The sequence below is a fragment of the Protopterus annectens genome, chromosome 4.part1, assembly GCF_019279795.1.
Source record: "Protopterus annectens isolate FY-2018-M chromosome 4.part1, PAN1.0, whole genome shotgun sequence".
Lineage (NCBI taxonomy): Eukaryota > Metazoa > Chordata > Ceratodontiformes > Protopteridae > Protopterus > Protopterus annectens.
In genome coordinates this window covers 356,245,233-356,258,263 of record NC_056734.1, presented here as the reverse complement: position 1 = coordinate 356,258,263, position 13,031 = coordinate 356,245,233, and the positions used below count along the sequence as shown (strand labels likewise).

Sequence of the window (13,031 nt, the reverse complement as noted above, 5' to 3'; positions counted from 1 at the left end):
AAAACCTGGAGACCAATTCTGGACCTATCTATACTAAATACGTTTCTGGAAGTTCCAAAATTCAAGATGTTGACTCTTCAGCAGCTACTGCCCATGCTGGACAAGAGGGCTTGGCTAGTAACTTTGAACCTAAAAGAGGCATACCTGCATGTCCCAATCAGACAATCTTGCAGAAGATACCTCATATTCATAGCTGGCTCAATGCATTACCAATTCTCTGCACTGCCCTTTGGCTTATCTACTGCGCCCAGGGTTTTCACAAAATGCCTGGCACCAGTAATTGTTTTGCAGACAAAAAGGAATTCAAATATATCTTTACTTGGACGACTGCCTAATTCAAGCAGAGAACAAAGACACTCTTCTAAAGCATCTGGCATTTGTAAAAAGATTACTAATTGGCCTAGGGTACACAGTAAACAAAAAGAAATCAAAACTAGTGCCCTCTCAAGAAATAATATTTCTGGGTGCAAGCTTAAATACAACTGCCCAGATGGCTTATCTCATGCCAGACAAGCAAAAACAACTGACTACCTACTTCAAGAAATTGGCAACAAAACCCCACTTATCTGCAAGGAAAATCCTGCAGGCCTTTGGTTTCTAATTCCATATGCCAGACTGCATATGAGGAGACTACAATGGTATCTGAAAAGTGTTTGGACTCAGCATTGCCACAGCCTGGAGACAGTAATTGCTCTCATTCCCTGGCTAAAACAGGAGTTTCGATGGTGGGCAGAAGCCTGTCATCACAACAAGGTACTGCCATTCAGACTACCCACAGCCAGACACACTGACAACAGATGCATCAGATTATGCCTGGGGGGCCCATATGGCAGGAAAATGTATTCAGGGTACATGGCCTGCAAACCAGATGCATCTTCACATCAGTCAAAGAGATGCTAACTGTTCAAAATGCCCTGACAGCTTTCAAGGACCTGCTTCATCCAGGACAATTACTAATAAAGACGGACAACACTACAGTCATGTGGTACATAAGCAGGGAGGTACTCATTCCTACCCCCTCTGCAGACAAACAATGACCTTATGGGACACAGCATTGGCCTTTCAACTACACTTGCAAGCTCAATTCCTGCCAGGAAAAACAAATACTCTGGCAGACGAACTAAGCAGAAACCTCATGGATCCCCATGAATGGAAACTGGATCCACAAGTCCTCAGGATGAGAACAAGGAAATGGGTATGCCCAGACATAGATCTATTTGCCTCCCCTCGCAACTTTAAATTGCAGAGTTCTTGCACAAGGACTTACCACAAGCAAGCATGGAAAGTGGACGCCCTATCATTCAGCTGGAAAAATCTAACAGTATGTGCTTTTCCCCCACTTCGTTTCCTTCCCAGAGTACTCCTAAAGGTCAGACAAGAGAAGCCAAAAATGATTCTGATTGCACCAGACTGGCCACGCCAGCACTGGTACCCAATCCTGAAGAGCTTGTCTCAAGGTCCAGCATGGCTATTGCCTCAAACTTCTCACTTGACCCAACAAAACAATCAGATCCTGCACAGCCAACTCAGCACCTTAAATCTGGCAGCATGGCGGATAATGTAGCCATAATGAACACTCCCCTTCCAAAAGCAGTTATGGATGTTATCTTGGAGGCCCAGTACCAGAAAGTCTTTTGCAGAAAAATGGAAGAGATTCTGTGCTTGGAACCAGGAACAAGACATTGACACGTCTGTACCAAACATTCCTCAGATTTTACAATACCTGACTGAGATGCTGAACAAAGGCCTTTCTTTCTCATCAATTAAGATTCATGCCTCTGCCGTTTCTGCGCATTACAATACACAACCACCTATCTTTTCTCACCCTTTAATAAGACAGTACCTCAGAGGGGCCAAAAACATTAGGCCTCCAAGGAGAGCACCAATTCCGGCCTGGGACCTCAATTTTTTTGGAAAAAACTCACACTGCCTCCTTTTGAGCCAGCATCAACAGCGGATATTAAATTCTTATCCTGGAAAACAGCTCTGCTCCTAGCCATTACCTCTGCAAGACGAGTCTCTGAGTTACAAGCACTCATGGCTGTGGAACCTTTCATTTTTCATCCAGACAGGGTTTCTCTGAGGACAAACCCTACATTTATGCCTAAGGTGGTGTCCAGTGTGGCCCTCAATCAAACCATTCACTTGCCTACCTTTTATCCAAATCCACAGAACAAGGGGGAGAAAATTCTGCATTCCTTGGATATACACAGGCAGTTACGCTTCTACTTGGACAGAACTAAAGCTTTCAGAAAGACTGAGCAACCTCCAGTGTCATATGCTGCAGGGATCACAAGGAAAGGCCATCTCAAAACAGACTATTTCTAAATGCATAGGCCACTGCATCCATTTCTGCTATTCTCAACATGGCAAATCAGTGCCTAAGGGCATTAGGCCTCATTCCACCAGAGCAGCAGCCACTTCAGCAGCCTTTCTCGGGAGTACCAACCAAAGAAATCTTAGAGGCTGCAACTTGGAGTTCACTGCACATCTTTACAAAGCACTACCACTTGCCTCTCTACTCTTAAGTCCAGAGCAGGCTTCGCCCCTGCAGTTTTGCAGGGGCTCATAGCCTCTCCTAATCCTATTTAGCCCAGCCACCCTTCCTCAGCTTTGGGATTCAACCCAAGAGTAATGACTGCAACAGTGAAACACGATGAACATAGTGCAGTTGTTTTTGTGTCTTTCGGCTTTTCACGGTTTGGGGTCGCCACAGCGGAACTCCAGTCCGCTAATGATTGACAGAGTTTTATGTGCTGGCTTGCCGGGCCTAACGCACAACCTTCAACGAAGGAATGCCTGTTCACGCATGTCGCCACACAGAAGACGCTATGAGAATCGAACGGGCAACATCTGTGAGGCGACAACGTTACCGCAGCACCACCAGTGCAGTTGTGTACCTACCATAAATGTAGATGTTCGAGTGTATTCACTGTTGCAGTCCAGGTTACCCACCCACCATCCCCCTTCTCTTTGCTGTGCCTTATCTGCACTTCTCTATCCTATACAACCTTTTTGGTGTATTTGCTTGTAGATGAAGGAAATGTTTTTGTGTATGCATTTCTTTTTGATATATATATATATATATATATATATATATATATATATATAGATATAGATATAGATATAGATATAGATATATATAGATATAGATATATATAGATATAGATATATATAGATATAGATATATATAGATATATATATAGATATAGATAGATATAGATATATATATAGATATATATATAGATATATATATATAGATATAGATATATATATATATAATTTTTTTTTTTCAGCCTGCCTATTTGGGGCACCTGACATCTGGGGTAAGAAAAACTGAAGAAAATGGTGTCTGCTGCATCTTTTATACCCCTGGCGCACTGATGTCAGGGAAGAGGCGACAGCAACCAACGCCGGACCTAGACTTTGGAACTCTGGGCGACTGCGGGTAGCCTGCCAGCAGGGTAACCCAAGAGTAAGGACTGCAACAGTGAATACACTCAACATCTGAATTTATGGTAGGTACACAACTGTACTTTCTTTTTAGTATAAAAAAGACAGGGGACTGGAGGCCTATTCTGGATCTCGGCAAATTAAACAAATCTGTGAAGATGTCAAAGTTCTGGATGGTGACACTGCAGGCAATATTTCCCTTTATAGGGAAAGACGATTGGATGTGCTCGATAGATCTCCAGGATGCGTATTACCACATAAAAATGGACAAGCAGTCCAGGTGACATTTACGCTTTCGGCTGGGAGCCAATCATTACCAGTTTTTGAGCCCTGCCCTTTGGTCTCTCTACATCCGCCAGAGTGTTCACCTTTGCATGGCGCAGTAGTCATGGCTCACTTGAAACGTCAAGAATTCCAGGTTGTTTCCATACCTAGACTGACTGCCACCACCAAGCATCTACTTCTGCAGGCAAGGGACGAGACTGTCTTTGCACCAGGCTAGGCATTACAGTAAACTTAAAATCTGTCTTGACTTCACAGAATGTTACTTTCTTAGGCGCAGAATTGGACTCAAAGCAGATGCTGGCAAAACTTATCTCTGAAAGAATTCAGTCTCCATCGTCAAGGGAAGATATTGATATCAAAAAGAAAGGGTCAAGCCAGGATGGTGTTACAAGTTCTGGGTACCATGGCAGCCGCAATTCTTTTAGTTCCCCTAGCACGACTACCCATGCGGGTTCTACAATGGTTATTCTCTGCCCAGTGGTCCATGCAGGATCTACCTCTATCACACCTGATAATTGTTATGGAGTCATGCAAGAAAGATCTTCTCTGGTTGTTAGACAGACCAGCTGTACCTAGGCTGCCCCTTTGTTTTTCCACAACCAACAGCAGTACTGACCATGGATGTTTCCCAGATCGGGTGATGGGGGCATTATCTGGGAATGACTGTCCAAGGTTTATGGCAGGAACACGAGAGTCACTTGCACATCAGTGTCCTAGAGATGAGAGCTGTGGTGTATGCATTGCAGGCATTTCAGGACTCTGTTCCAATAGGAACAGTTGCAATTCAAACAGTTGCAATTCAAACAGACAACATGTCAGTGGTATGGTACATAAACAAGCAAGGAGGAACCAAGTCGTATCCCCTATGTCGAGAGGCACGAGTATGGCAATGGATAGCAGACAAACTCAGCAGAGCTATTCTGTTGCCTCACGAGTGGTCCCTCAAACCCGAAGTTGTAGGAGAGATCTTGCGAAAATGGGGCCAGGCTGCTGTGATCTTTTCTCCACCTCCATGAATGCCAAATGCAGCAGCTACTTTGCCCTCATTCCCCCTCCAGGGAAATGACCTAGGGATGCACTTGCCCACGATTGGTCCCTGGGACTACTTTATGCCTTTCCCCTTAATACCCAAAGTATTGCAGAAAGCCAGCATGTTGAAAAGCACTATGATTCTCATTGCACCTTACTGGCCTCGACAAGTTTGGTTCCCCTTTCTCTGGACCCACTTACTGGAGGAACCGTGGATTCTGGACCCAGTTCCAGACAGTTTGACCCACTCAGTGTGTTCCATTCGTCCATCCAAACACTCGTTGACAGCATGGCTGCTCCAGTTCCACGCTTAGCCAGGTGTTACAAATTTTCCCTTGAAGTTAAGCATATCTTAGTCTCTTACCCCAAACCGTCTACGAGAAAACTATTTTCATGTAAATGGAAGAGACTTTCTTATTGGGCTGTTAAACGCAATGTAGAACCCTTTATGGCCCCTATTACCACAATTCTTGGATTTCTCTCCAAGCTTTTTGAAGGAGCAGCAGCAGCAGCCACTGTCAGAGTTCAGCTGACAGCTATCTCGAATTTTCATACTGGTGAGATGGGAATGCCTATAATATCCTGCAGATTATGTAAGGCTTTTCTGAGAGGTATGTTCTTGCTCAGACCCCCAATCCGAGAACCTCCAACTCCTTGGGACCTTAATTTTGTGCTATTTGCTGTGCTATCTACATTGGTTTTGCCACCCTTTGAACCCGCAGCATCTTGTGATATGAAAATTTTCTCCTGGAAGACTCTTTTCTTGGTGGCTATTACTTCTGTCAGACTGGTGTCAGAACTTCAAGCTCTCTATACGTCTGCCTTGTGTAGTTTTTTTTCACAAAGACAGTATCATTAAGAACCATCATTAAGAACTAATCCCTCGTTTCTACCCAAAGTTTGTTCAGAAAATAACTTTAAATCTATCTATAGATTTGCCTGTGTTCTTTCCAAATTATACTGACAAGGCAGAGTATACATTACATCAGTTAGATGTACACAGCTTTGCTTCTATTTGGATAGGACCAAAGACTTCAGAAAGTCTGATCAGATTTTTGTGTCCTTTTCAGACCAGAGAAAAGGCTAGTCAGTCTCGAAAGTGACTTTGTCGAAATGGCTTACGGATTGCATTTCCTTTTCATACACTAAGAATAATAGACAATTATCAGGTAAGGTAAAAGGTCATTCCACGAGAGCTTTTTTAACGTCTGCTGCTTTTCAGGCTAGGCTCCCCATGGATGCTATTTGTACAGCTGCCACATGGGTGAGACCTCATACCTTTATTACTCATCACAAAGTAGATGTGGCCTCCGGGACCAGGTCCTCCTTTGGTTCCACTTTATTGAGAAGTCTTTTCTCTTGAGCCACGCTACAGTAAAGTTGCTAGGGACGCTGTCCCAACCAGTAAGAATTATGCCGTGATAGGACAACATAACGTTAAGTTGTGTACTCACCGTAGCGTTCCATGTTTGTTGTCCATCTCTCCTATATTCTTGTGTCCCACCCACCTTCCCCCTTCTTTGTTCCTGGAGGAACAGAGGATAACATTATTGCTATGTATATAGTTATGATGGTTTGGAGTCTTTGATTATCCTTTCTAGATAATTGGAATGTTCTACTGTGTAGACATACTAAGTTAGTGTTTCACTTGCAAACAAGATTTGAGGATTTTACCAGATGCATCAGGTTGACAGACAAGAACAGACAGGAGTCCCTGTGGACTATGATGTTTGCAGATGACCTTGTGATCTGTAGTGAGAGTAGGGAACAGGTGGAGGAGACCCTGGATAGGTGGAGATATGCTCTAGAGAGAAGAGGAATGAAGGTCAGCAGGACTAAGACAATATATGTATGTGAATGAGAGGGAGGATAGAGGAATGGTGAGGATGCAAGGAGTAGATGTGGTGAAGGTGGATGAGTTTAAGTACTTGGGATCAACAGTTCAGAGTAATGGTGAATGTGGAAGAGAGGTGAAGAAGAGAGTACAGGCAGGGTTGAGTGGGTGGAGAAGTGTCAGGAGTGATTTGTGACAGACTAGTACCAGTAAGAATGAAAGGGAAGGTCTACAAGAGGGTAGTGAGACCAGCTATGTTATATGGGTTGGAGACAGTGGCATTGACAAAAAGGCAGGAGTCAGAGCTTGACGTAGCAGAGTTGAAGATGTTAAGGTTTGCACTGGGTGTGACGAGGATGGACAGGATTAGGAATAAGTATATTAGAGGGTCAGCCCAGCTTGGAAGGTTTGGAGATGAAGCCAGAGAGGCAAGATTACGTTGGCTTGGACAATTGCTGAGGAGGGATGCAGAGTATATTGGGAAAAAGATGCTAAGGATGAAGCTGCCAGGTAACAGGAAAAGAGGGAGGCCTAATAAGGTTTATGGATGTGGTGAGAGAGGACATGCAGGTGGTTGGTGTGACAGAGCAAGATGCAGAGGATAGGAAGAAATGGAAACAGTTTATCTGCTGTGGTGACCCCTAACGGGAGCAGCCGAAAGAAGATGATGATCGTGGGATAGGGGTTATCCTCGAGCCAGTGGAAGCTCTCGCTTTTGTATTCAGCCGAGTTGGAACCGATGCTCTGTTTCGAACCCAACCAGCAAGAAGATAGGCGAGATGGACAACAAACATGGAATTATGGTGAGTACGTAACTTATTATTTTTTTTATTCCCTTCATGGTAAGAGCAGTCATCCTTCTGTAAAGGCTCATTTTACTAGAGCTGTGGCTTCTTCTGGTGCTTTTTTTCAAGGGTTTGAATACTAACTATATTCTTGTAGCAGCTAGCTGGAGTTCTGTGCAGACTTTTACCAAGTGCTACAAGTTGGATGGAATCTCTAGAGCTAGTTTTGCTAGGGCCATCCTTCATGTCTTTCTAGATGGCTCAGCTGGTTCTTACTTCTCCAGGTTTCTTCTTGAGCTTTGGCACTCTCCCAGCTGTAAAGAATACTGCAACAGTGATATGAAAGGACATAGAGTTGTGTAAAATCTTATCATAACATTAGATGTCCTTTCATTGTTGCAGTATTCATTCCCTCCCTCCTCCCCTTGGTCCATTTCTCTTCTGGATATACTGGTTACCTCTTGGTTTTCCTTCAACTGGCATTCTTGCTGGGGCTTTCAGTTCTGAGGATGGTACATCCGAATGTCAACTTTGTCCTTTGGTATACTGGGCGGACATGAGGCTGCCCTGGGCAGGGAATCCCAGATGGAAAGAATACTGCAACTGTGAAGGGATGGACATAAACTGTTGTGGTAAGATTTTACACGACTGTATTACATCCCACCTATCACTTTTGCAGTATTCCATCCCACCTTTGATCCTTTCTTCTTTGTCTCACTTCAGCCTTAGTTTCCTCTCCCCCTTTATTGATGTCTTTTGCTCTGTTGCATGGGAATGGGTAGGTTTTCTTCCCTATTTGAGCTATACCCTTCCTCTCTCAGTAGTGTTCTGGACTCTGGCTTGGAGATTGGCTGAGGATCCACACTTGTCCATCCATCTGTATACCCCAATGAATATGAGCTGAATTTGTGCGTCAGCCGTATGATTTAGGAAAGGTGAAGCTTTGGTACCCAGACAGGATGTCAGTGGTGACAACCCATATGTCAGGAATACTACAACAGTGATCAGTAGGACATCTACTGTTATGGTAAGCTCTTACACAACTATTCTTTCTCGTATAGTTCTTTAGAAATCTACCCCATTTTGTTATATTGTCCCTTCTTTGTCTCCCTGATTTCTTCACTGTTGTAAATCACGTTCTGGTCCCTACCTATAAATAATCCTTACTTGGAAGCTGATAATTTTTCCCATTCTTAAAGCTTCCCTGCAGCAGTTTTTGGTGAAATATAAGTACATGCCGGTGTGATCCTTACTTGCCAGTAACTCCTTACTCCCACTGATCTACCATTATTGTCTTTTTTCCCCTGTTCTATCACAGTTTAAGTCCCTCCAGCAGTCTGTATTACTACTTCCCATTGTCTGTGATATTCTGCTGAATGTCCATCATGAAATCCTTTTTCTTTGTCTATTCTATCCAAATGTGTGTGTTGCAGCATTGCTGTTTGCACCCAGTATTTCTTAATATAATTCAATAGTCTTTGCTTTTTGTCTGTACCTGTAAGGCCATCTACCTTCCATGATAATATGGACAGAGTAGCCATTTAATGAAAAGCTATTATTCTCACCTGTTTTACTTGACTGTTCTTTTGAATGTGTGTTTTCAACATTTGGCTTACATACACACACTGTTTGGTAGGCTGCTCTTTCAAGCAGTTGCATATTTTCTCCATTTGAACTGGTCACATTTTTTAAGACTTCTTGCTTCAATGAAGACACTCAACCAAAAACCTAAATACATTTCAAAACCCACCACTCCCCTTTTAGCTTGGAGTAAATACTCAACTATGTGCATTTTGTCCTTCCAATGTAATGTAGTTAAGTAAAGAAACTAGTGTTAATATTCATGTTTGTAGTTTAGTCGGGCCTGCAGGGATGATATGTAGGAGAGCTAGTTTCCAAGATAAAGGGGACTTTTATAGCCCATTTTTTCTGGACTCCAAATGAGCACCATAGCTTGTAGGTGCACTTCCAGCTCCAGAAGATGTGTAGTAGTAGATCAGCCTTGTGATTATCACAATAGGAACAGAATGGATAGGTGGTTGGATATATTTTATTTATAATGATTGGAGTGAGATGGGCATTGTGAAGTATCATGATCTGTGTATATTTCAGTTTTTTAAGGGGAATAAGTTTTGGAAGTAAGCTAGATCACTTGAGTTATGTTTTTGATTGAAGGATCGATTTCTTTCCAGTAACTAGAATAAATAACTTTTTTGCATTTTGTTTGATAGGATAAGTTTGTAGGAGTTAGCATTTTTTTTTTGTTTGAGGATAAGGAGGTTCCATATGGTTTTACAGATTTGAATGTCATTTGCATTGGTATTAGGATTGCCTGTGATGTATTGGCTAAGGTCTTGAATTTTCCTTAAAATGATTGTATAGCTTTTAATGAGCTTTATGTTCCTCATTTCAGTGATAGTATTGATGTTCATCGTGTTACCCTGCTGCAGTCATCACACTTGGGTTATGACTGCAGTCATCACACTTTGGTTATCTTGCCGTCAGGCTGTCCCGCAGTTGGCCTGAGTTCCAAAGTCTTGGTCCGGCATCGGTTGCTGTAGCTTCTTCCCCGACGTCAGTGCGCCAGGGGTATATAAGAGGCATCCAACGCCATTTTCTTCAGTCTTTCTTGCCGCGCTGTGCCCGAAGCAGAAGCAGTTCGCAAGTGCCAGTTGGCCGACACCTGAGATTTTCGAATCGAATTTCTGTCCGGAGTCTTCAATAAAGCTAAGTTACCCCATTGGGGAACCTTTTCTTGCCTCAGTCCGATGTCAGAAAAAGTTAACAAGTGCATTTCTTGTGGGAAGCAAATACCTCATAAGGACTTCCATTCTTATTGTATTCCTTGCCTAGACCACGACGTCACAGGTTGTCTGTTTTGTGCTAGGTTTAATAATTGAACCATCAAACGCCGTTTTGACTTCGCACGACATTACTTTGGTAGGAAATTTAATTATATCATGCCGTCGGAGCAGCCGACGACCGGCTTGCATAAAAAAATGCAAGGATAAGGACAGGCAGCCTAGGAGCAAGCCAGACTCGGAGGCCTCTTGGACCTGTCGCCGGTTCTCCGGTTTTCAGTGAGGAGCCTACGCAGCCCCTGACTACCGCAGAATTGGAACCCCAGACAGCTGCGGACTCTCAAGTGGAGTGTACTAGGCCCTCACAGCCATCTTCATTAGACCCTTCCAACAACGGAGCAGAAGGAGATCCCGGTGCAGTAGAAACACCTTCGGTTTCAGAAGGTGTCTTCAGACTGACTACACTCACCATTAAATCTTATGCTAAGCTTAAAACTCCATTAAAACCAAAAAAGACTGTACATCAGTCTACAGTTCAAGGTCCCATGCCTAAGAAACAGATGCTTAAGATGGCTGAAGATTTGATTACCCTAATCAGGGGTTCCCATCCCCCTCCAGATAAAAGACCAAGACAAGAGGAGGATTATGCTTCCTCTGACCAGGTTTCAATTTCCTCAGATTCTTCTGAGGAACAGGATTACACTTTTTCCCCCTTATGAAGACTCTGATGCTGAAGACTCTATTCCCTCAGCATCTCCCCCTGAAGACTACTCCTTTGGGGAAACTTTACATACCATGAGGGAACATTTCCAATGGGAAGGCCAGGACTACTATGATTCTAAGAAAAGGCTCCGAGAGTTCCTTTTACTACCCCAGCACAGACCACTTGCTATCCCTCCAGTTTTAGACATTGTGGATGATGTTTAATTGGAGTCTAGTCTAAATCCAGACTCTCTTCCTCCTGCTCCAGCCAAACCAGACAGGTACTACAGAGTACCCGACTCTCACAAATTCCTTTATAAAAGTCCTGTGGCTGATCCAGAAACAATTTCCCAGGGTCCCAAAGGGGCTAAAGCTTCTATGGCTGAAAATCCTGTGCCTTCTGAAAGGGATTCCAGAGCCCTAGATAGATGGGGAAAGAAGATATATACCTCAACTACTCTGGCTATGAGAGCATTAAATTGTCAGTTTCACATGCTGAAATATCAGCAAATTCCTAATGTCTCAATTAAAACAAAAAATGAGCACACATTCTGTACAGTCTGAATTTAAGGAAATGCAGGATCTGTTGCATGCAGCTGAACAGGTGGGCAAACATACTTTACAATGTGGATTTGATTCATTGGAAGCTTCCTGTAGAGCAGCTGTTACTGGGTCTGTCATACGTAGACATGCCTGGTTAAAAGAACAAAAACCCTACCTGATCATGTTAAAGCAAAATTATTGGATGCACCTTTACAGCAGGATGTATTATTTGGTGTCAAAGCAGAAGAGGTTTTAAAAGAAAATGGAGGATAAGGCATAGTCTATGCAGACGGTCAAGGATTTTTTACAGGTACAACCCCCTCGTTTCAGCAGAAATTGGCCAACAAACAACTGGTCCTTTCCAGCTTCTGACAGATCACAGAGGGGCAAATACAGACGCCCAAGGGGCAGGTCAGTCACAAGGCCCTTACAAACCTCGCCAATGGGGTACTGCTACCCAGAAAGGAGGAGGAGAAAGGCCCCAAGCTAGCAGAAGACAAAACACAATGACTCAATCCTCAAACTACCAAGCAAATCTCTCTTGGCAGCTCCCTTGGGAGGAAAATTAGCACTTTTTGCAGACAACTGGCACATCATCACAAAAGACAAATTGGTCCTAAACATTGTCTCACAAGGATACAGATTCCACTTTCATACCTTGCCAAGGATAAAAGGAATGCCAAACCTGCCACCAAATCAATGGGCAGAGGCACAAAAACAAATTACAGCTCTCATGGACATGAGAACCATTCAACAGGTACCTACACAGGAGCAAGGACAGGGATTTTACTCAAGACTCTTTCTAGTCCCAAGAAAAGACAAAGCATGGAGACCCATTCTGGATCTTTCACTTCTGAACACCTATCTACAAGTACCAAAATTCAAGATGCTAACACTACAGCAGCTTCTTCCCATGCTGGGCAAGAATGCTTGGCTAGTAACGTTTGACTTCAAGGAGGCATACCTGCATGTCCCTATCAGACAAAATTGCAGAAGATACCTCCGCTTCATTGCAGGTTCAACCCATTATCAATTCTCTGCACTGCCCTTTGGCTTATCTACTGCGCCCAGGGTCTTCACAAAATGCCTGGCACCAGTAATTGCATACTGCAGACAAAGAGGAATTCAAATATACCCATACCTGGATGACTGCCTTATTCAAGCAGAAAGCAAGGACATTCTTTTAAAGCATCTGGCATTTGTCAAACACCTTCTAAGTTGCCTAGGGTACACAGTAAACGAAAATAAATCAAAACTAGTGCCCTCACAAAACATAATATTCCTGGGTGCCAGCTTGAATACAACAGCCCAGATGGCTTATCTCTCACTTCAGAGAAGTAACAGCTGACTCAATACTTCAAAATAATGGCAACAAAGACCCAACTCCCTGCAAGAAAAATTCTGCAGGCCTTGGAATTCATGGCATCTTGCATACTACTAATACCATGTGCAAAACTGCATATGAGGAAATTACAATGGTACCTGAAAAGCGTATGGACTCAGCACAGCCACAGCTTGGAAACGACACCACTCATTCCCTGCCTTCAACAGGAGTTTCTATGGTGGGCACAGGCATGTCACCTCAACAAGGGTCCGCCT

General features: G+C 43.4%; 1 protein-coding gene across 1 annotated transcript in view; it reads left to right on the top strand.

Moving 5' to 3' along the window:
• LOC122801205 (tetratricopeptide repeat protein 14-like) overlaps positions 1-13,031 on the top strand; it is a 160,690-nt gene that overhangs the window by 70,636 nt on the left and 77,023 nt on the right. Inside the window, exon 2 of the mRNA XM_044070761.1 lies at positions 4,010-4,189. Coding sequence (XP_043926696.1) covers positions 4,010-4,189 — 180 coding nt within the window. The remainder of the gene's footprint in view (positions 1-4,009; positions 4,190-13,031) is intronic.